Source organism: Sebastes fasciatus, chromosome 10 (assembly GCF_043250625.1).
Source record: "Sebastes fasciatus isolate fSebFas1 chromosome 10, fSebFas1.pri, whole genome shotgun sequence".
NCBI classification, from domain to species: Eukaryota; Metazoa; Chordata; class Actinopteri; order Perciformes; family Sebastidae; genus Sebastes; species Sebastes fasciatus.
Window position 1 is genome coordinate 15595672 of NC_133804.1, and position 24536 is coordinate 15620207.

At 39.8% G+C, this 24536-nt stretch overlaps 2 protein-coding genes across 19 annotated transcripts in view; both read right to left on the reverse strand.

Moving 5' to 3' along the window:
* map7d3 (MAP7 domain containing 3) overlaps nt 1–17456 on the reverse strand; it is a 38014-nt gene extending 20558 nt beyond the window's left edge. For 4 of the 17 annotated variants that reach the window (XM_074648458.1, XM_074648457.1, XM_074648455.1 and 1 more), the window contains exons 1-8: nt 17299–17456; nt 5406–5528; nt 5001–5081; nt 4728–4891; nt 4371–4482; nt 2513–2596; nt 1639–1746; nt 778–879 (exon numbers count right to left, since the gene is read on the reverse strand). In XM_074648458.1, coding sequence (XP_074504559.1) covers nt 778–879; nt 1639–1746; nt 2513–2596; nt 4371–4482; nt 4728–4891; nt 5001–5081; nt 5406–5528; nt 17299–17347 — 823 coding nt within the window. In that variant the 5' untranslated portion in view covers nt 17348–17456. The remainder of the gene's footprint in view (nt 1–777; nt 880–1638; nt 1747–2512; nt 2597–4370; nt 4483–4727; nt 4892–5000; nt 5082–5405; nt 5529–17298) is intronic. The other 13 variants (XM_074648467.1, XM_074648466.1, XM_074648461.1 and 10 more) reach the window with 4 other exon arrangements.
* A 2840-nt stretch (nt 17457–20296) lies between these two features.
* Nucleotides 20297–23718, reverse strand: LOC141774817 (uncharacterized). Of its 2 annotated transcripts, none has more exons than XM_074647632.1 (5): nt 23614–23718; nt 23395–23527; nt 23162–23306; nt 20954–20993; nt 20297–20796 (listed from the first exon to the last, which is right to left on the reverse strand). In XM_074647632.1, the coding sequence occupies exons 1-5, from the start codon at nt 23699–23701 to the stop codon at nt 20504–20506; spliced, it is 699 nt and encodes a 232-aa protein (XP_074503733.1). In that variant the 5' UTR covers nt 23702–23718; the 3' UTR covers nt 20297–20503. The 2 variants fall into 2 exon arrangements, with proteins under 2 accessions (XP_074503733.1, XP_074503732.1); XM_074647631.1 differs by having other exon boundaries at nt 23138–23306.
* Nucleotides 23719–24536: the final 818 nt, after the last annotated feature.

The window sequence follows — 24536 nt, forward strand, 5'->3', positions numbered from 1 at the left end:
CGTGGCTCGGTTGCGTGTCAGCTGCCTCTCTTCTAAAGACTCGAGGTCTCGCCGATTTTTTCTGTGTGCCGCGCAGTTCACAGCAACAACAGAGATTGAAATTGTTCTTCTAACAGTATATTGACATCATACCAGCAACATTACTACAATTTCAATGTATATATCCGCTAAAAAAAAGTAAATCATTTAAACAACACTTCCTGTGTCAAAATAAAAGCCATCCAGCTTTTTATTTTTGTGGACAGAACTCTTTCATTTGTTAACACAAGGCTTTTATTCTGAAATATTTGCAAAACAGTGTTGAGAAAAATGCAGTAACTTGTATGGCTCCATAAATAAATAGAGTACCGGCTTTTAATTATGGATTATTATTATTAATAATAATAAACGAGCGCACACTTCTTTACCTTTTTCTGTCTAAAATAAATATAAATTACATTTATGAATGAAAGAAAATTACCATTATGAAAGGCAAACTATGTATAAAGAAAGGGCTGGCAATAGCAGCGAAGCACAGTTCAGCAAGGTAGCCGTCACATGCTGCTCATGCATCCAGTGTGGCCCGAGTGATAGTACACGGAGGAGAGATGTAACGGCCCAATCGGATAATAATAATTAGGACACAATCTTAGTCCCCTGTTGAGGTATTAACAGCCATGAGAGAGCTTCAACTTATTGAATATTTCCTCTATAACCTGTGGTGGTTTGCTAAATTGTGCACCAAACCCCCATCTTTGTTATGAAAGCATGATGTGGGATGGAGGGGATCTTTTGCACCTGTCTGTTCCACCTGAAGCTTTTTGCCTTCTTCCTTAGTGGCCTGAGCAGCGTTGTCATTGTTAGACAACCGGTTACAAGACGAACTCCTCTGCTTAACACCTGAGAGACAACGACGAAACACCCAATGGTGAATTTACACAGTGCTCTCTTGTGAATGGTACAACGGCTCTCAGACTTTTTTAGAATATATTCATAGACCTGGGAAAGAAAAAGCATAAATATTAAACAAGTTGAAAGATACAGAGAAATCAACAATAGTGGCACTGGCAGCCCATAGAAGCTGTGGAGAAATATGAATTATTGTGATTATTGTGTTGATTATTCTTTCATAAGAAATCAAATATACTTCTTTGTGAATCAAAATATGCTCAGGAATATTGTGAGAGGCTTCTATACCACTACGAGTACATTTAATAACGAATCACCATATGCTGCTTCATAGAGGTGCACAGTGCATAGATGCAGCAGAATTGGGAGGCCATGCTAATTTATGATTAGCTGGAACCAGAAACAGAGAGCTAAAGCATTTTTTTTTTTTACCAGTCTGTCAGTGCTCCAGTGAGTCTGTGTGTAAAACCCTGGATATGTAGAGCACAGGGGTCAGAGTTCACTCCAGGCTTAAGAGTTGGAAGAGAGAGTGTTACAGATAATCTACAGTTAATCACCTGATAGATCTCAGTACATTAATCATCACAGAAATACATGTACCTGGCTGATAATAGACTGTTTGGAACATACTACGTTAGTTAAGACACAGCACAGGAATGCAAGGAGGGTAGGAGGAAAGGAGGCATGGGGGGGAAAGGAGGGGGGACAAGGAGCAAATGAGGAAGGAGGGAGGGAAGACAGGAGACTTACGTTTGTCAGGAGATTTTACAAGGGTGGCGGAGGAGGAGGATAGGCGTTTGCTGATGCCAGCCTCGGACGGCTGTTTCAGGTTCATGGTGGATGTGGAGCGCTTGTCCACTAAGAGGGAGGAGGAGAGACAGACAAGGGAGGCGGGGTTTACACGGGAGGTTGGACAATGGAGGAGGGCATTTGGGTGCACACAAGGGAGTACACGGTTCTGCAAGATCCTAATACCCCTAATATGCAAAGGGTAAATGCTGCTTCATTAATATACCTAAAATAAAAATACATAAAAACTACACACAGTGAAATACTATCTCCATTAACCCATTTATCTAATGTGCTACTAATGCAGCGTACATTTAGTGACGCAAAAAACATGATATACAGCATGAATTTGCTGGTAAATATCATGTTAACATGAAAATGTACATTTTTAACAAACCATAACAAAGTTGTTGTGGTTTCAGAGCCAGGCATGGTGGTTAGTAAACAACAGATGCTTATGTTTGACTACTCCAAAGAGGTGAGCATCACCAACATTACACGATCTGTGCCAGAGAATCCAGAGGTGATATTAGTCGTGTTGTTTTGTGTGTGTGCCATTCGATTGGGCTTCCATGCAAAGTTGCCCACGTGACCCAGAAGTGCTCGACAGTGTGAGTGAGTGAAAAACCTAAAGCTACACTTCCAGCTATTCCCCCAGTACAAGGCACATTAAGAACCATACAAAAACGGTTAGTGAAAAGCTGCCAGTTAGACTGCAGGTGGGGTGAGGGTTGGTGGGAAGCATACTGTAGTAGGTAACCAAGCCATCTGGAGTGCCAGTGCGTGTTCCATGCTGTGTTGCTACATAGGTGAGCAAATTATCAACAAACAAAACCTTGTCGACTCCTTGGTGGCTTTTCTGGCGAGGCAGGGGAGATAACTATAGTTACTGGAGATGAGGTGCTGGCATCAGAGTCTCCTGTGGGAAAAGAAAGCTCTCAGAGAGGAACGCAAAAATACAAGATGCTGAAGCACATCCTTCATACAAGGAGAGAGAGAAGAGGCGAAACCTGGCTGCCAGCGACTGCTCGACACCCAGTGCCTAAAGCAATAAATAGTATTTAAAATTGTGGCACCAAAGAGTCATCATTTGGTACCTCGACAATATAAACAAAACGTAATTTAAATGACCCGTGTATTTCAAAGTTCTAAACGTTCTGCAGAACATTGTGGTTTATTGTTCGAGTGTCACACTGTGGGAGTAATTATACAGAGGGGTCCAGTGATATCACATGCATGTAGTGGTGTGAGAGTGAGAGCGTGACAGATAAGTTACATTTGTCATTTACATTATATCTTCAGATCTCAGTAAAAAAATTGGATTTAATGAGTTTGCTTTATTGCATGACAAAACAGGGCTTGCATCGTTGCTGACAGGTAACGATATCTGACAGTGTTGTTAGCAATATCTGATTATATTTTTAGCTTTTACTAAATTAGATTATTGAGAAAAAGATTGTTGAAAGCTCTCCACTTTGGAAAGGGGGGCTCTTCTTTTCTTGGGGGTTCAGATTTGGAGCTATTAAGTCAAAGATCTTTAAAAAATGATATGCAATGCATTAAAGTCCCTTTGAAACGGAAGTTAGAGCATCTTTAACTTCTGTACTGTGACGTATCGCACAGTGAAACAGAATATTTGAGCGTTGTTCAGGTTATTTCAAATCCTTCACTTTTGATTGGACCGCTAAAATGTTTTCAACCAGCTCTGTGTCACTGCAGCACAGGCAGTACATGCAGATGAACGGCGCCCGGAGCCCCCCGCTCACCCACCGGCAAAAGTCTGCCGAACGTTTCATGTCATCATGTTGTGCGCTAAAGTTTCCTTTGAATGAATTAGCCACATTGTTTTGGAAATGAAAACAAAGTTTTTTGCCCACTGATATCCAAACACACATCTCTTCCTTTCTCTCTACATATTGCTCTGTTAGCTACTACGATCCACAAACGGGGAAGTGTGTTTTTATATGACCAGTGTGTCTAGCTTGTCGACCAAAGTCTTAATTGATTGGATGAATTTTGGTAAACGCCCCGGAGTGAGGAGTCATCAAACATTTGAAACCGTTTACAGGAAAATTTTGATGTAAAAATACTCTGATACTGAATTTTGACATATGTTTGGCATGTAACAGCTAAATGAACAATTAACACAGGATTAAAACAGGGAAAATGTATTTTTCATTTCATGGGGACTTTAATGCTCGACTGATAACAAGGCTGAGTTATTATATCTACCCCTGAAAATGACTTAAAAGAGTTGCAATTCAACACAAATGTGTGAATATGGCAGGAAGTTACTCTCCTTAGCTACCAAGCTCATAGCAGCTAGATATCGGGGTGAAACACATTAAGAATACACAACATACAGAGTACTGCATCTTTCTCTGAATGACCACATTTGACCTAGTGTCATGCGAATCAATACCAGCTTGAGAGAAGAAAACAGAGTGTCATCTGGCATTATCATCTGCTGATGGCAACAAAAAAAATAATTCCTTTCATGTACATTGTGGCTGCTGTGGTGAAATGATCACATTGTGAACTTGACCACTTTCATGTCTTATGTTGAAGAAGTGAGGAGCTTTTGGTGTTTCCTAACTGGCTCTTTGATGCACCATTGCAAGTGAGAGATGAAAGTCAAATTGTACAGAAAAGAAAGGGTGAACTTTTAATTAAGGTGATGAAAGGGCTTTTACCTGTTCGCCCATCTGAGTCTGTGGATAGTCCTCCCCAGGACCATCTTTTCTGCCTCTGCTCCACTCGCTGACTACGCTCCAACGTCCGCCGCATCACTGTCTCGTAGTGCTCCTGCAGCATTACAGGAGCAGAGGAAGAGAAAAATGCAAGTCATTTACAACAGAGCAACACCCGAGGACAAGATGTCATAATCGTACTAGAATGAATGCATAACAAGGCTGTTATCCCCGTAACACTGCCCTTATTCAAAATTATCTTCTTCTCCTTTTAAAATTTCTGCAACATAAACCTGTGTTTATGTAAATTCAATTGTTTTAGTCACAAGAGACACAAGACTCCACCCATACTGCAGCTACCTTTTCCTCTTCCTGTTTCTGCTTCCTCTTCTCCTCCACAGCCAATCGTTTCTGCTCCTCCTTTTTTCTCAGTTCATCAACCTTTTTCTGACGCTCCTCCAACTGACGCTCCACTTGCATCTTGGACTTGCGTTCCCGCTCCATGATCTGAGAGTCTCGCACAACTGAACGCACGTACAGTATGTGCATGCACGCAGGAAAAAACAAGTCACTTATTAGTATGTTGTCTTGGGCTAAAATGATTTCACACAGAAACTGGGATTGCCTTCTTACCCTGTTGTCTGTCTGCCTCCTCTCGCCTCTCTTTTGCCACTCGCAGTCGGTCGTCTATTCTAACTGCAGCACCGTCAATGACTGCAAACACATACGTGCGTATGTGGTTAAAAGGTAAAACAAATGCAGCAATTCATATTCAGAGAACAGAGGGGGGGATTACAATGCAGCATATTGTTACAACAGCTTTGCATCAAGCAGGCAGATGTGTGCATGTGAGCTTTGTCAACTGTTACAGTAATAAGATGATGACGATGGTTTACCTGCTGTAAGCTACACTGACAGGGTGGTGGAAGTGGATTGTGTTGCATCTAATGGTTCGGATTATGGATGACAATAGAGCGGTGACAGGGCAGGATCTGTGGGAACCAATCTGTTTCTGTGTCAAGATGTGGTGTCATTTACCTGGCCTACTCCCCTGAGGTTTAGCTGCTGCTGCTGCTGCTGCTGCTGCTGCGTTGGTTGTCGGTCCTGGGCTGTTCCCTGACAGGCTGCGTCGCTCCTCAGCTTGTGCCTGTGCAGCTGCAGCTGTATGTAGGAAAGCACACAGACACACACAGTTTACACACAGAGAACTACAGTCACATCATGCCATGACTGACAAGGCAGGTACAGCATATCAAATAATATCTAGGAAACAGAACTGCTTTGGGTACTCCAAACCAATCAAGTTTAAATCAGCCGTTTTCGCCTGTGCTTTGTTTTCCATAGGAATGCTCGTTCTAGAGAGATCCAACGGATTTGAAGCTACAGAACAATCCAGCTATTCAGCTATCTGACATAACCCCCCGCTCATGGTCAACCCTGCAGCCAGCCATACACTGCTTTCTGTGACAAGCTCGGAGGGATGGGCTGCTGTGAGAAACATGTCTGGAATCAAACCCTTTTGAGCTTCCTGGTATACAGCTAATATCCCCAGGAGTGGACCACATTTTAACACAACTACTCCATAAAACAAACATTAAATACAATCAATAAAGGACAAATTTCAAATCATCCTGTGCTTGCAACAAACTTTTAAGGTAGCAAATACAATCAACTCTACCACCAGGACTACCACAGGGTCAATAGAACTTTCTTAAGCCAAAACTGTTAACAGGAAAAATCACAGTTAGGAGATACAGGGGCAGGAAGGAAGGAAACAGTGAGGACGTGATCAAGCTTTATGTGCCCTGGTATCAGCCTTTTCTCCCGTCTCTTTCCTTCTGTGTCAGTGTGTATTCAGCATTACAGAACTGCTGACGAAGAAGCAAAACGATGGTCAGTCATGTGATATTCACATTACTGATGAATACTTTCTCTCACTGTCTCCATCACTGACCTCAAGTCGTACTGTAGCCACAACCATTAAATCTGAATAATTGTGATTTGCAAGTTTCTGACAAAATTGCTATTACCATCATTACATCATACTTATGTATGTCTCTTTAAAAAGACCAGACTGTTTTCACAAGTGTTTGCCTATTTACGGTGCTACAAATCACATGTGCAGAGTATGCAATTTGTAGTAATTGCACTAGAACACGCAAAACATACAGACATCATTCAATTGGATGAAGAACATCAAATATTAGGTAATTGATAACGTACCTTAATTTGGAAACATTAATATAAAGATCAGATTTGCTTGTCAACCTGAAAACCCCCACTCATATGTCAGATGTAGTGTCACAGAAAAGCAAATCCAATGATGACTAAATGTACTTAAAGAACAAAAGTCCTGCTTCTCCCTCATTTCAGAGAGGAGACAAGATAAGAAATGGCCCATTTCCATTGCTTGTAGCATGATGTGGCAAATCATGATCATATGATGATGATATTACTTTGTCAGATAAAGTCTGAATTTTTTCTTGCATCTCAGCAGCTCCATTTGCAAATTCTACAAAGACAAAAGTAGAATTACCGCCTCGCGGTTGTATGCCTCCACCAACTAGTCATGTTGCAGTTTACATCCATGTCTGTCCAAAATGTCATCATTTCATCGTTTTATCCTATTAGACATTTGTGTGAAATTGTCATAATTGGCACATGAATTCTTGAGTTATGGCCAAAAATGTGTTTTGTGAGGTCACAGTGACCTTTGACCACCAAATTCTAATCAGTTCATCCTCAAGTCTAAGTGGATGTCTGTGCCAGATGTAATACAATTCCCTCCAGGTGTTCGTGAGGTATCGCTTTCACGAGAGTGGGATGGACGTGGGGTCACAGTGACCTTGGCCGTTTTGACCACCAAAATCCAATCAGATGTTTATGCCAAATTTCAAGAAATTTCCTCCAGGAGTTCCTATCGCGTTCACGAGAATGGATCGGACGGATAACATATTGCCTCAGTGCCGGCGACAGCCATGGCTGGAGGCATTATGTTTATGTTTAAAAAAGGAAACATACATTTAACATAGACAATATATTCAGGACCCTTCAACGTACATTTGATCTGCGATTAGGCGTCATATTTATTTGGAGGATTGACTGGTGCACAAAAGAGTGCTTCTGTCTAAACTTATTAAATTATGGAACCCTGTATGTCCAATTTGATGTCAACAATTTGTATTCGCTGTTAAATATGCACCCTCCGAACAGCAGGTAACAACACTGACAACTACTACTGTAGTTTTGCTCTCCTACATTTTCTGTTCTTTCTATCCAACATAAAGCAGCTGCAGTGTTTTCAGAACTGCTCTTCTTTGCCATGAATAGTATCTGAAATAAGGGTGGGGCTATGTCATTTTATTTCACAATATTATACTGTATATATATTTTTTCTATTGTAATACATCCAATGTGATGGTACACACATTTATATTGTTTCCCTGTAATATTGCCATTTCACCCATCCCTAATTGGAAAAGTCATTAACATGCTGCTGCAAAGATTTTCTGCTACTTCACATCACTTTCCACCAGCAAATCACGAAAAGGCTTTTCTTTATAAAGCAGCTATAGGAATAGGGAGTGCAACCTTATAGAGATTTGTATTCAAAAGAAGCAGCCACGAAGAATTGAAATGGTTACATGAAGGCGCTTATTGGACGTCATCAAAGTAAGCCACGCCTTTTACCGTGCGGTCTTAGTGCATGGAAAACATTCATGCTGTGCCCACCACAGGCACTGATCATGGCGCAGCATGGTGTGCATGTCCTATCTGTATGGAAATTTACTCTACTGCCTTACTCTCTGGAAAGCTGAGAGGACAAAGGGCCCTTCGTAACACCGGCAAAATGAGAGCTAACATTTGTTCACTATCGAATATACTTTGAGTGCAGAAAAGAAGAAGTAAGAAACATGACAGGGTATCTGGATAGATCATTTTAAGACTGATTACGTAACTTTCACAGAGATTTTGAACAAACAATCCTCCTGAAGTTGCTGTAACAAACCAGATATCAGAGTTACCAGGAGCTGGACAAAGCAAAGACAGATGACAGAGGCAAAGCACTGATTATCTATATTCTGCAGCAGCATCAATGCTCTCCAGTCAAGTAGCAGCTTATGAGGGTCAAAGTCTGTTGCTAATGCCCAGGCAAAGTGTACTGGTCACTTCACTTTTGCTCTCAGACTCCTTTCTTCAACCACTGGTAGGCTAAACGGTAGGTAAATTAAGAAAAAATGGCTGTGATTTGACTGCACGTTTACCATCTTTTATGATACAAAAGAGTAAATAATTGCTCTAATCCAATGGTTTTCAACCTTTTTCATGTCAAGGACCCCTAAATTGATAAACATTAGGTCACAGACCCCCATTTGATAAGATTTTGCTTCAGGGACCTCCATCTGAAAATTTTTTAGTTGTTAGATATGATTAAGACAAGAATTCTAGTTGTCAACTACAGTTGAGGAGATAACCATGGATAAAGTGAAACCTATGATCGGAATAGTCACTCTTATGACTTCTTATATATATTGAAAATAAACTATATCCCCATTTTTCCCTGGTTGAGAACCACTGCTCGAATCAGTCACCAATCATGTGCCATTAGATTGTATATGTGGTAGGGAATCATACAAAGCAAACACTTTATTTAGCATGCTATGGTGCATGAAACAGTATATCACACAGGGCTGTACTATTAATCAATTTGATCAAAATCGCAATATAGCCTACTGCAATTTCAAAATCGCAGTAATTGTCGCAATATTTGTTAAAGGCAAAAGTGTGTCAATAGATGTGTGTCCAGAGATGTCCTGGCCTACACTTCATATTCTACTTCAGAAAACAGCTTTTTTTGGTACAGATCCCCTCAAAAAACACACAAGTTTTTCAATTAACATGAGAATGATGATGTAAAGATTATAATTCCCTCTAATATCGCAATTGCAATATCAGTCAAAACAATCACAATAAATATTTTTTCAAAATCAAGCAGCCCTAGTATCACACTGTTTGTGCAGACAGTATAGGTTCGCATATGGATTTTGGGACACTGATGAAACTGCTGTTAAACCTTCTGACAACACAAACACATTCTCCTTTACTCACGGGAATAGACAGGAAAAACAGACGGGGCTCTGTGGGCTAAAGGAGCTGATCTATATTCAGAGGAAAAAGCAATCCAATTCTAGGGAATTGAATGAATCACAAATACATAGAAAAAAACGCATTCATCTCTCCAAAAGAAAGATATGTTAAAAGTTACTGAGCTGTTGAAACTTGATGGCTCAGGGATCAATGGTGCAGATCATGTTACTGAAATGTCCTGGCTTTGAATCTAGCCCAGAATCATATCTCTTTTCCACAACCTTCCCTGTTTCTCTCCACCTTCATATAAAGACAAAAAAAGATTTGATAAATAAATGCCAAGCACTCTGTGTAACAGGGTAACTGTTGCTAAGTGATAAACACAGCAGCTCAGGATGGATGAAGAGCTTCTCAACCATGATGAGGCCTGTATCACGGTAGATATGGACTCTGAAATGAGATGATTCATAGCTAAATAGAGAGAAAAAAAATGGTAAAGCTTTGAAGGCTTACTCATCAGACTAATGTGTTAACTTACCAGCAACAATTGCACCACAATATTAAATTTAAAATGGTATTTTGACACATATATCACCTTTAACAAATACGGCGATTTCCTCCTCATCCTGCGATTTGAAAATTGCAGAATTGCATATTGCAATTTTAAAAAAATGTTGATTAATTGTGCAGCCCTAGTAGATGCATGATAAAATCTATGAAGGTGCAGCTCAAACCGTAGTGACTTGCACAAAATACTGTCAACCATTTAGTTGAGAACTAAAATGTTAAGTTTCAATAGTATGACTTCTTAGTACGTGACATGACAGGTTTTAGACTTCAGTAGAGGGAAGTAAAAGTAGACAGGAAAGCAAAGGGGCTGAGTAGCTAACAACAACTGTTAAGCTAAAACCATGCAGACTCTTTCTGTAGGAGCAAGACTACTTATGTATAAAATCACTGGCTGTAATATCCAGTTTAATGAGCCTTTCTGTTACGATCGAATACTGATTTTCTGGGTGCCACAACTACAGTGGATGTACCTAAAATACGTGCAAAAATAAGAACAAGTCAGAAACAGCACTTTGGAATAAATGAACAATGACCTCTCCACTGACACACACACATTCATGTGTTGATTTAAGTGCTTAAATGAGACGGGGGAAGAGATCCTGTTTTTCCAACAGACCTCAAGAGAGCCAGGTGTGCTCATGGAAATGAAAGGAGCCAATCAGAGGAGCCGTCTCTCATCAATCCATCACTATGGAGATTTGCATACATTAACATAAATCATTGCTGCTGCATCATCGACAGACTTCAGCTTAACACTTCAATAAATTAGAGGGACAAAACCACTAGTAATTAACATGGCCCTTAATCATACACCAGGCTGATCAATGGCATTATCACAGCTAGATAATCATTTGTACGGCTGCAAACTAACGATTATTTTCATTGTCGGTTGATCTTTTGATTATTTTCTCGATTAATTGATTAGTTGTTTGGTCTATGAAATGTCAGAAAATGGTCGATCAGTATTTCCCAAAGCCCAAGATGATGTCCTCAAATGTCTTGTTTTGTACACAACTCAAAGATATTCAGTTTACTGTCATAGAGTAAAGAAACCAGAAAATATTCACATTTAAGAAGCTGGAACCAGAGAATTGTGACTCAAAAATAACCAAACTGATGGATCAATTATCAAAATAGTTGGCAATTAATTTAGTAGTTGAAAACTAATCAATTAATCGATTAATGGTTGCAGCTCTAATCATTTGTTCAGGTATGTGTAGCTAGTAGTGTTGGATACTGTTAAAGATCCAGTCTACAGTGGGCGAACTGCGCCATTTCCACTCAATCATCACGTGGACCTAGTTTAACGTGATGTATTATAGTCTATGATTATTAATCTGGTTTAGAGCTGTTATGATAAATCGATGAGTTGTCAACTATTAAATTAATCGCCAACTATTTTGATAATCAATTATTCGGTTTGAGTAAAAAGTTTAAATTCTCTGATTGCAGTTTCTTAAATGTGAATATTTTCTAGTTTCTTTACTCTTCTATGACAGTAAACTGAATATCTTTGAATTGTGGACAAAACAAGACATTTGAGGACTTCATCTTGGGTTTTGGGAAACACTGATCAACATGTTTCCCCATTTTCTGACATTTTAGACCAAACAATTAATCAATTAATCAAGAAAATAATCGACAGATTAATCAACAATGAAAATAACTGCTGGGTGTACAGTTAGTATACTGAATATACATATAAGTACAGCTATTGTGATACTGATTACAGCATCATCCAGCAGTTTTAGGTAGTAGTAAAAGCTCAAAAAACACTGGAACAACATTGTGAGTGCAGCACATATACATATTGATTAGATCCAACCTTCAGGCTGCAGAGTTATTATGGCAGCAGTAAAGACCACCAGGGGGGCTGGTGATGACCCGGCTCTGCAGGCCAGAAAAAAGAGAACACTTAACAGGAAACAGGCCAGCCTGCATTACATCATAACACGTCTAGTCGAATGCTAACAATAATCAAATGCTACTTCTCTAAATAACAAGCATCTTTACAGGCTCTGTCACAGAGACAATGTTGGTATAGTGGAGAAGCAAGAGTGGGTTAGGACTCTTTTTAGTCCCTCCTTCCAACTGCAGCCCTTAATGAGCCTTGCTGCCTGCATGGTACAATTAAGTGGCTTGTTGCACAGAAAGTGTCTGCGCTAGGGCTGCACGATTATGGCCAAAATGCTAATCATGATTATTTTAATCAATATTGAGATCACGATTATTTATTGATATTGGGGACAAAATGTTTGTATTGCTTTCACTTCCACGTTGTGCTACATTCCTGCTAATGCACAAATCTTTGCATTAAAAGAAGACTTTAAATAAGTTTCTTCTTTACCTGAATTCAGTGAGAACAGACAGGCAAAACAAGTAATATATACAGTATATTAATCTTCTACTCTGGACTGCAACCGCAACATTCAGCAAAGTTTTTCACAGGCTGAAAAAAGCTGCTCCCCAAAAGTGAAGCCAAAACATGTCGATTGTCTCCTGGCGGCTGGTTTAGGAAGCGTTTCATTTGATATGCAACAAATGTTTCTGAGTGGAGCACGCATTTTAAACGTCAATATCGCAGTCTAACATATTCATTTAATTGTGGGAAGCCAAAATCGTGATCGCGATTAATATTCGATTAATTGTGCAGCCATAGTCTGTGCTGCTTAATGCAAGGATGGACAACCATAAGCCACAGAGTACTAAAAGTACGTAGAGATATTCAACTCCATCCAAAACACAAAAGGTCAATTAACTGACCAAAACAACTTGAACCAGCAATTAATTTTGTTAATTTTATCCAGAATCAGAGAAACTGCCTTGTGTAGTCCTACTTGGCTTCAATAAAATCATCATCCTTCTTGGCCACCTGTGGCACATGGAGCTTCCCGTCACTGGCTCAAGATTTCAGGTCCTCAGAGAACACTGCTGCTGATGAACGCTCACACACGTGCACAAACACATGCATGCACAAACACACACACCAGATCTTCAATGGGATTACTCAGGACCTGTTCATGCAAAGGTAAGCCTTGGCTATTTGCAGTGCTGACAGGATAATGATGACACATCCCAGTTTCCCAGGGAGTCTCCTCTTCCAGGTGGACCATATTCTCTAGTGGAGATGGGCATTGAAAGGATATCATCATATCCAAAAGCATTATCAGTTGGGAGCTAAAACAGAGCACGTACAGTACAGTGTTAAGTTTTATTAAGCAATCTCTGTTGAGAAAATATATGATCAACTCTCTTTATGAATACTACAAAAGTTACCTATAAATTACAAGTATTCCGGTATAACTAGTTACATGCCAAAAAGGTAGGGGTGTCCTCGACCACAGAAATTCTTAGTCTACTAACACTCATGATACGATTTTGATGACTTATCGATTAGTTGATTTAATCGACAGATCTGTAAAACTGAGTTTCACCACAAAGAATCACACAAAAGCACCATTTTTAAATCTTGTGTTTAACAGAGATCTGCTCATAAGTTTCTTGGAAACAAGTCATTCAGCATGAAAAAAACATTAAAAAACAACTAATCGACTAAAGAAATCTTATTTGACTAAGACCAAAACGAACCATTAGTTGACTAATCCACCAAGAGAGGGCAGCCATACAAAAAGCAGACTGTAAATAGACTTTATAAGATTATTTCACCTGTAATTATTTAACAACTTAGAACCAAAAGTGCCAAACTAAACATCTAACTATTTGTGACAAATACATTGTCTAATTAACACAACTTATCTTTTAGCTGTCTGTAGCTCGAGTACAACATTAAACCAAACTTTGACACATGCCTCATAGACGCCACAGATGTGCGTCGCAGTTTTATGTAGTTGTTTACAATGTGTCAGCATCGACAAGAGTAACCGACTTTCAATAATTGGACAATTTGGAACTGGTTGCAAATGTGAATTTATCCTCAAACCCCAAAATCTCTAGGCAAAGTTGGCAGGGAACTTGTGTATGTGCATGCAGCTGTGTTGCATGCAAGTCTTTTCTAATGGGAAATGAAAGAAAAATAAGAACAATCCAAAAAGAAACTAGAAATAATCAACAAACCAAATGATTCCTGCCCTTAAACAATAGACTGACCTTAGTTATAGCCTATACAAATCAACATGTTTTGCTATTCAAATTTTTGGTGAGCGCACACACTTATACTGTAATACATCCCGCCAGTCAATTCATAAGGTTGAAATAAAATCAAGGTGGGACATTTGTGATAGAAGAGCCAAGCTAAGTGGACAGATCCAAGAAACTACAATACACACTGAAACTGAGGCTGATCCATTTCCTCCTTTGGTTAAATCCGACCAATTCAGAAATACTTGTCATGCTTTTAATTCTGCAGCAGCAATTGCTGCGCCAGGATCAGGATAACCTTGCAATGTGACTTGCAGTTGTGTTCATAAACGCAGGGTACATTTTTTTATCCTTGCTCACATTCTTGTGGAAATGACCGTGCACATGAGCTAGATTCCTAGCATTATTTTATTATTGTCAGTCCTCTCTGCAGAGCAAACTGACATCCTTTTAATCCTCGCAATGGCAGGATTCCCACATTTCAACTCTAAACGTTGTGGATATTTTCATAAAGCCACAGAATTGGGTGGATGTAAATTCCAGATTGAAAATACTGCATGGAAAAGTGAAGGGGAAACAGGAAGAATATGGACTAAATACGGATCCAGGAGTAAAACATGCCTACACCCACACTGGGTATGCAGAAAACTCCCCTCTCTTACCCTTAAACAGTAAAAAACTGTCAGCCCAACTGCAGCTCGAGTGATAACAAACTGTGCATTCATGCCCACAGATGCAGACACAGTAAACATCCATGTCTACGTCTGGAAGGGGCCAGCTGAGGCAATGGATGAGAAGCATTGATAGAGACTTTGCTGCTGCAGTTGGCATACATAGTACTATTTACAAAAATGCAACATGCCTTTTGCTTAACAGATCAAGTTTGTGACATATAGAGCTGTTGGTCCAACCAAAACTACTTCTACTGTTACGAATATGTGCAATAACATGCTGATCACTCGGTGCAATAATTATATGATGCTGTGCAATAATTATATAATTATCTGACTGACACTTTGTGCAATAATCTGGCAAAACTGTAATCTGGCAAAACTGTCATCTCATCAATATACATATTATATTTTTATATTTTATATTGTATTATCTTTTATATTTATATTGCACTCTTTTTTTTATTGTATTATCTTTTTTAGCACCTATGGGATTGTCACAATCTAATTTCATTGTACTACACAATGACAATAAAGGGCTTGAATCTTGAATCTACTTTATCACTTCATCAAAAGCAAGCAAATATGCAGCCTTCTTATCAGAGCAGTGTGTCTGACACACTACACTTTATCTCAAATTCAGGTCAGACTTTGCTGCTGCAGTTGGCATTCATAGTACTACTTACAAAAATGCAACATGCCTTTTGCTTAACAGATGACATATAGGGCTGCTGGTCCAACCAAAACTACTTTATCACTTCATCAAAAGCAAGCAAATATGCAGCCTTCTTATCGGAGCAGTGTGTCTGATACACTAGACTTTATCTCAAATTCAGGTCAGACATTGTTATAGTTTACCCTCCTCCCTGGAGAGTGGAGGGGGGTTATGCCATATGTCAACAAATGAGCACAACTGTCCAATGCATATAGAGCAGCACTTTTGTACAAAATAAGAGTTTTTAAGCAGCTGGTCTGTAAAACTAGAATAAAGTTGTCTGTCTGGTGTATCACAATATCTGTCAATTTAACCACTTAACCATTTCATTTCCGGCTATAGTTTTGGTGTCCTTGGTGAAATTCAGATTTGGAGCATGCAGTATAAATGTGTTATTTTTTGATGGTGTATTTCTGGTGTGTTCTTTATACTATGACAGTTTTCCTAAAGTTTAACTTAAAGGTCCCATATTGTGCAATTTTTTTCAGGTTCATACTATTTTGTGTTTCTACTAGAACATGTTTACATGCTTTACATACCCTAACCCTGGAGAGTGGAGAGGGGGGTTATGCCATATGTCAACAAATGAGCACAACTGTCCAATGGATGTATAGAGCAGCACTTTTGTACAAGATAAGGAGTTTTTTTAGCAGCTGTAAAGCTAGAATAAAGTTGTCTGTTGTGTTTCTACTGTTGGCAACCACTTTTGTACAAGATAAGAGGAGTTTTTTCAAGCAAGATGGTCTGTAAAACTAGAATAAAGTTGGTTTCTACCGTTGGCAACCACTTTTGTACAAGATAAGAGGAGTTTTTTCAAGCAAGATGGTCTGTAAAACTAGAATAAAGTTGGTTTCTACTGTTGGCAACCACTTTTGTACAAGATAAGGAGTTTTTTCAAGCAAGCTGGTCTGTAAAACTAGAATAAAGTTGGTTTCTACTGTTGGCAACCACTTTTGTACAAGATAAGGAGTTTTTTCAAGCAAGCTGGTCTGTAAAACTAGAATAAAGTTGGTTTCTACTGTTGGCAACTACTTTTGTACAAGATAAGCAGAGTTTTTTAAGCAAGCTGGTCTGTAAAGCTGGAATAAAGTTGGTTTCTACTGTTGGCAACCACTTTTGTACAAGATTAAGAGGGGTTTTGGTCTGTAAAGCTAGAATAAAGTTGTCTTGTTGGGTGTCTACTGTTGGCATCAAGTCACACAGAGAGAGAAGCACTTCCTGAACTCTTCCTGATCAGGATAGCAGATGATCACTTCAGACAATAATCCCCCTGAGTGATGATGAGTTATCTAAAGCTACTGTGGGTTACAACACAGTTAGCTTTCATCAGAGTTGGTCTGTCTAGTCTAATACAGTCACACAACGTGCACTGTGTTAAAACAGCGTGATTAAACGGCTGTAAAGTGAAGTGAAGCTAAAGTAAAGCGAGGTAAGCTAGGCGCCAGATAGTCGTGATACGTCAACCGGCTTTCAGGCTACAACACCTCACAACTTCACCTAACAACAAGTACTTTAACTCGCTTTTTCCACAACGTATGAACATCTCTATCCAGTAGGGTGGTTACATTCAATCCACACACTTGATGCTGGAAGAAGAAGCAGAGTTTCCCGGCTCCATTGTGAGCAGATAACCGGACACACAGAGAGCTAACGTTACTAGCCTCCACTAGCTTCACAACACCGCTCGTTAACCCGGTTCAACGGCAGCAAGCGGTACAAAGTGAGTTACTACCTTGTTTAGACATAACTGGGTTAAATTAACAACCACTAACGTTAAGTGTTTTCTTACCCATTTGGGCTCGCAAGCCTTTGAGAGTCGTAGCACCCTCCGCCGCCATTTCTATGAAGTTTCTCCTTCTCTGTTTTCTCTGTGCTTGAAGCTGAGGAGGCGCGTAACCCTGGATGTAGTGCGCGCAACACGCATCGCAGCCGGTAGGACTCGGACACCGCGGGGACGTGGACAGCAGAGATAGGAGAGAGGCCACTAAGAGGTCTCACTCTGACCCGAAACCAACAAAAAGAGTGGATGAACAAAAAGGCTGAAAATGCATGATGATGTGTGAATGGAAAGTTTTCAGATATGGATGAACAAATGCTGATGTGTGAATGGAAAGTTTTCAGATATGGTCAGCCAGGGTGGGCTATAGTTTTGGGTGCCTTTGGCGAAATTCAGATTTGGAGCATCCCCCCTTAATGATCACTGTCTGATTAGCCCTACACCGTCCTCTGTACGGCGTGCACGAAAACACATTTCCGGATTGATTGTGACCCAAGTGAGCTTCTGCGCTTTGACTCTGACTAGAGTATGGTGTGGTGACCGGAGACAGTTTGGGTATGGATTTTAAAAACACCCCCCCTAGGAAACTTACGTGATTGTGAACAGTGTGTATTCTTAATAGGCTAGTGGGAAGACACCCAAAATCTTGAGATACCCCTACTGCAAGTGATTATCATAAAGTTGGCATGTCTGTAAAGGGGAGACTCGTGGGTACCCATAGAACCCATCGAATCCATTTTCATTCACATATCTTGAGGTCAGAGGTCAAGGGACCCCTTTGAAAGTGGCTGTGACAGTTTTTCCTTGCCAAAATTGAGAGTAACTTTATAGTGTTATTTAGCATTCTTCGCAACAAGCTAGTATGACATAGTTGGTACCAATGGATTCATTAGGTTTTCTAGTTTCATATGATGCCAGTACCTAGCTAGGTACTATACCTATCTAGCTTTAAAACTGAGCCCGCTACAACCTCTGAAAGACTGAATAGCGGCTGGGCCCAACGATGGGATTTATTAATTGTTGATTAATTAATTATTATTTATTAATTAAAAATCTATACAGTGTTTTGGAGAATCGATACAGTATCGCGTACTCATAATATCACGATACTCTTGTATCGATATTTTCTTACACCCCTAGTTCTGGGGGTTTGAAGCCTAACCCTAACCTTAATAGGCTGGAGGGAAGACCCCCAAAAGTGCTTTAGCTTTCGAGATACCCCTACCGAAGGTAGAACAAAGCACAACAATGTTTTTCATATTCTCTAAGGTCTCCTATATATGAAATGGATTCTTGTATACAAATATTTTACTGCAAAAGTGGTTAAATTGACAGATATTGTGATACACCCTATAAATAAAAGAAACGCAAAAAAAAGCCAGGCAGAATGGGAGATGATGCACTCTAGATGTATTTCTTTATTTATTTCTTCATTTGTTACCTCAATGTAGTAAATGAGGAAGGGCGTCCATCAGCATTAAAAAATCTATATATATATTTTTTCTAAGAGGGCGATCAGCTCCCCCCAGAAGGTGGCGCTCTTGGCGACTGCCTATATGGCCTATGCCTTAAGTCGGCCCTGTGGTCAGCTGCAGATGTCTTATATTAAAAACATTTTCAAATTGTTTTCTAAAGCAATTCCATATAATTTAAACACAGAACAAACAGTATTTAAATGTTGAATCAGCTTATCACTTATTACTGTTAAGACAAAATAATTTGAACCCAATATTTGTAATTGTGTTTTGTTTGTGGAGAACAAATGCAACGCTGCCAATAAAAAAAAAAACATTTTAAGAGCTTCAAGTGCTTACAGTAAAAACTTAAAACATGGTGTTCGACATGTGAACTCTTCCACATCCACTTCCAAGAAATTTGCATTGCATAGGAGAGGCTGAGGCATTTTACAGATCCTTTCTGTTTGCTTTTAATCACACAAGAACAGTTTCTTTCAACAGGCCATCGCTCTGGTTAACAGTTAATATCAGTCATATAGTGTCAATAACCCTGTAAAACACAATACTGCACGTTGCATATACTGAATACATGCATATACTGTACATAACACTTCATGTAGATCCATTCAATATTTATATCTTTGCACTACTTGTATTTGTTTACAATTTACACTTGACTTTTACATAAACATGGTCATTGTTACTTTTATTTATATGTACATATATTTATATTTGCATCAATCTTTTTTGCCTACTTGTATGTACATAATAGTTCTATGTTTATTTTTGTACCTTTCTTTGTTCAGCTTTGTTGTCCTTGATTATAGCCAATAAAGCTGATTCTGATCAGGAACTAAACGTTGTGCAAACTGCAAAGTGTGCTATTATTTGCGACTAGTAGTGGTTTATCTGTTTAATAGACGATCTAAGGGGCTGCTAGTCAAATACTAACCACATCTGCTATGACACCCAAGGGCGCCCCCTGTTGAATCCTAATAAATTGAAAGTTTATCCACAAGAGAAGACCAGCAATTAAGTTTCAGACCCAATTAATAAAACAGGCATGATATTTTCATGAAACAAAAAGGTTCACATCAGTTAATCAAATAAAGTACATTCATTATATAACTTTTTTTTTCACTAGGCTTCTGAGATTCAGAGAGTTTTCAGATTAGAAAGAAAACAAGTCTCAGGCAAGACAGTACACTTTACTGAACATTTTCTTTTGAGGAAAATAGTGATGGGAAAAAAATTAAACCTTACCAGATTGAGTGTGCTGAAGAATCTGCAGAGCTAGAGATCAAGGAGGAAAATGATCAGATGGTAAACTGAGAGAGAATAACACATTTTCTCAGGGCTCTATGTTCTTTCTCTTGCCATGAACACTGTATCCTCTGTCCTGGTCCGTCTCACATGCTTTAGCCAGAGGGCCTCTCATCTATTTTACATGGTAAACAGGAAGTAACACCGCATGTAGGATTCAGTTGCAATGACCTGGATATTGTGTAACACCGAAAGCACAATTAGTGACTTCTTCTCACTGTTCAACCTCATAAATCATGTAACATATTATTAGAAATATAAGGGATTTATTCAGACGGAACATCATAAAGCAAATATCCATACACATAAAGTACAACAATTGACAATTAAGTTCTTTAGTCACAGTATTTCCACAAAAAATGTAATTAATTCCAGTAAGAAGAACGTCTTTGTGTCCCAACAATAAGCGTGTCATCATGCAAAGTGGGTTAGAAATACTATATAACAGTTGAAGTCATGGTAACACTAGTGGTCACGGCTCTGTGTATCCTAGCAACAACTTGAGGATTAGGCAAGAGTGCAGCGGCCTGGGCCAGTTGGGGCAGCAGTGTGTAGGTGGAAGTGCGCAGGTACTGAAAGAGGTCCTGGAAGCCTTGGAGATGAGCGTTGACCTGAGGTGGGACACCCAAAGACCGTCCCAGTCTCCTCAACACGTCCCTGTTGTCAGCAGAGTCAAGCAGCAGAGACAAGTCCTGGACCGAGTCATAGTCCAGCATCTCAATACTCTGACCTGGAGAGAGTCAAAACAGAATCACCAAACTTCAGAGATGAGACATAGTGATTGATTACCCTGCTAGGAGGCCACAGGACAAAACATTTATTATGGCCACATATCTTTGAAAATGAGGGACCACTTACTTACTTTGACTTAAGAAAAACAAACATACCTTGAGCCACTTCCCATATCGTCTGAAGTCTTTGCTCCATCTGATGTCGACATGGAAAAGAGGTCATTTTTACAGGAGTAAAATAAATGAATATATAATTGGCATGAGTATTGAAACTGAATTAATAAGAAAAATAAAACAATGACAATAAATTATATAATTTATCAATAAAACACAAGTATTTTCAAGTTATAGAAAAGTCTAGTTGGATTATCTGAGACAAACTTAAAACCTACCTATTCAGCCATGCCTTTGATTAAGAATGGCTATTATTTTATTCACTTATTTTATTGTATTTAATTTTTAAAATATTATTTTATTTCATTATCATTTTATTAATAACTTATTTTATAGTATTTAAGTTGTAAAATACTATTTTATTTTATTATTATTTTATTAATCACTTATTTTATTGTATTAAAGTTGTAAAATATTATTCTATTTTATTGTTATTTTATTGATCACTTATTTTATTTTATTTAACTTTTAAAATATTATTCTATTTTATTATTATTTTATTAATCACTTATTTTATTGTATTTAAGTTTTTGAATATTATTCTATTTTATTATTACTTTATTAATCACTTATTTTATTGTATCTAAATTGTAAAATTGTATTCATCTACTAATCTACTTTTAACTTCTCTCTATTGTACTACTATTACTGTTATTATAGCTTTTAATTCTATTTTATTACATTTTTATCATTTTATGGTCTTGTGTGCACTGATCTCAAATTATCAAATTGTTAAATTGCTGAATTGTTTTGTCTTTATTGTTGTTTTTCACGGTCCACATTTGTTCTGCCTAATTTTCGGTTATCAGTCATCTGCGAAGCACTTTGAACTGCACTAACCTTTATGAAAGGTGCAATACAAATAAAGTTTGATTGATTGATTAATGTTACTGCATGTTGAGTTTTTTCAAATGTAATTTTTCAATGTTTTGTTCACCACAAATGATCCATTCATCCCGCTTGTGGGTTGATGGCAGAAATGTAACTAGTGAAAATATCAAAACCCCAACAAATAAAACCCAAACTGTCTCCATGTTTAGATCATTTATTCTAACAATTTATTAATTGTTTGTGATTTGGGTGAGCACAGCTGTTGTTCGGATCCTCGGCAATAAGTCGGACTCGTTTCCGGTGGGGGTTGGCCTCCGCCAGGGCTGCGCTTTGTCACCAATCCTGTTCGTGATATTCATGGACAGGATATCGAGGCGTAGTCGGGTGGAGGAGGGTTTGCAGATCGGTGTGCTGAGGATCTCATCGCTGCTTTTTGCAGATGATGTGGTCCTGTTGGCATCATCGGTCTGCGACCTCCAGCACTCACTGGATCGGTTCGCAGCCGAGTGTGACGCAGTCGGGATGAGAATCAGCACCTCTAAATCTGAGGCCATGGTTCTCAGCAGGAAACCGGTGGTTTGCCTACTCCGGGTAGGGAATGAGTCCTTACCCCAAGTGAAGGAGTTTAAGTATCTCGGGGTCTTGTTCGCGAGTGAGGGGACGATGGAACGTGAGATTGGTCGGAGAATCGGAGCAGCAGGGGCGGTATTGCATTCGCTTTACCGCACCGTTGTGACGAAAAGAGAGCTGAGCCGGAAGGCAAAGCTCTCGATCTACCGTTCAATCTTCGTTCCTACTCTCACCTATGGTCATGAGGGTTGGGTCATGACCGAAAGAACGAGGTCGCGGGTGCAAGCGGCCGAAATGGGTTTCCTCAGGAGGGTGGCTGGCGTCTCCCTTAGAGATAGGGTAAGAAGCTCAGTCATCCGTGAGGGACTCGGAGTAGAGTCCTTGCTCCTTTGCGTCGAAAGGAGCCAGTTGAGGTGGTTCGGGCATCTAGCACGGATGCCTCCTGGGCGCCTCCCTTGGGAGGTGTTCCAGGCACGACCAGCTGGGAGGAGACCACGGGGAAGACCCAGGACTAGATGGAGAGATTATATCTCTACTCTGGCCTGGGAACGCCTCGGGATCCCCCAGTCAGAGCTGGTTAATGTGGCCCGGGAAAGGGAAGTTTGGGGTCCCCTGCTGGAGCTGTTGCCCCCGCGACCCGATCCCGGATAAGCGGTTGAAGATGGATGGATGGACAGCTGTTGTTGGTTTGTTACAGACAAACTGACCCCATTGACTCAAACCAATTTGACTAAACTAAATTATGTATGCTCATCTTTTGCTGACCTTGGCAATATGAAACCAATTTACCTCCTCCATGGAATAGCAGCGTCTTTGCTTCTCCTCCCATGTGCTGTTCTCCTCTTTCTGACTGGAGGGCTTAATGTTGGTGGTGACGTTAATCACGATAGAAGTGGGATGCACCTCATTCTCATGGCTCAGTGAGTTCAGGCCTCTGGGTAGAGATGAAATTAATGTACATAATTACATAGAGACTGATAGAGGTCAATTGAATGAGTAACCAAACAGTATTTGCAAAGCACCTTGGGGGATCTTGAGCCGGAACAAGTGTCTGTGAAGAGGCCTCTGATTGTTCGGCTGCTCTCTCTGTGGGGCAAGGTGTGTACTGAAGGTCATCTAGTCCTTCAGGCCCAGGGCAGTACACAGGAACCTGCTCTGAATGTTGCAACAAGATCCAAATGTAGTCAAGCAAACAGAAGACAGATGGGGAGAAATAGCAGAACATCATGAGTCTAACTCACTGAATCTCTCAGCAGTCAGGAGGACGGCCCAAAGCAGCAGAGCAACGAGGAAAATGGAAGACGCTGTTGCTGAACCAATCAGGACCATTGAAAATGCTTCTTCTTTTACTCCTTGATTAAACAGAAAATCAGTCAAAAGAGTCCAAAACGAAAAAAAGTTGTTCTTGAAAATCCGCAGGCTTACTCACTCTTCTCTTTAGGTTCTTTGAAATTTCCCCTGGGCGCTGCAGTGACGACGCTCTCTGTCAAAGAACAACACTTATCACTTTTCCTTGACAACGTATCTGGAAAATCACCGGTCAATAAAACTATTTATACAAGCTTATTAACGTTGTCATCAGTCTATATGGCGTGTGTCCGGTTCTTACCTCCTTTAGAGCCGTGAGCTGCCAAAAGCAAACACTCTTTATGGACTGTGTCATGATTGTAACAAGGCACACAGGACAGCTCCACTTCCCCAGTCATACTCCTGAGTTCATAATACCTGTACACACAAACACATTCATACACTTAACACATGCTTGCACTTTATCAGGTGACTTTGTGCTGGTTCTGTAGGTGTAACTCACCCTGGGAGGCACTGACCACACCGGGCATCACTGGTGGGTGAGCACGCTGTCTTCTTCAGGCGGTTCAGCAGATTGCACCGGGTGCATCGCATGCAGGGAGCAACACCTGTATCTGCACTGAACTTCCCGTCTTCACACAGAGTACAGACACCTGCACCACCATCTCCAAAACCACAGTCCTGAGGATAATGTACAATATAGACTTGAAGCCAAATAGCAAGACTGGTAAAAGAGGGGAAGTTCAAATCGTGCTGCCATTGTAATGTGTAATGTGTAATGTGTGTTACCTCTGAGAGCTGTTCTCCCGGCCCACATACAGTGCATGAAACACAGGTGCCATTAATGTGTAAGAAC

Excerpts from the sequence above, each read along its gene's own strand:
- LOC141774817 (XM_074647631.1), bottom strand. The coding sequence starts at position 23,701 with ATGGTCCTGATTGGTTCAGCAACAGCGTCTTCCATTTTCCTCGTTGCT. Across the intron at positions 23,528-23,613 it reads CCTGACTGCTGAGAGATTCA|AGCAGGTTCCTGTGTACTGC; the intron begins GTGAGTTAGACT and ends TGCAACATTCAG. Across the intron at positions 20,797-20,953 it reads GATATGGGAAGTGGCTCAAG|GTCAGAGTATTGAGATGCTG; the intron begins GTATGTTTGTTT and ends GACTCTCTCCAG.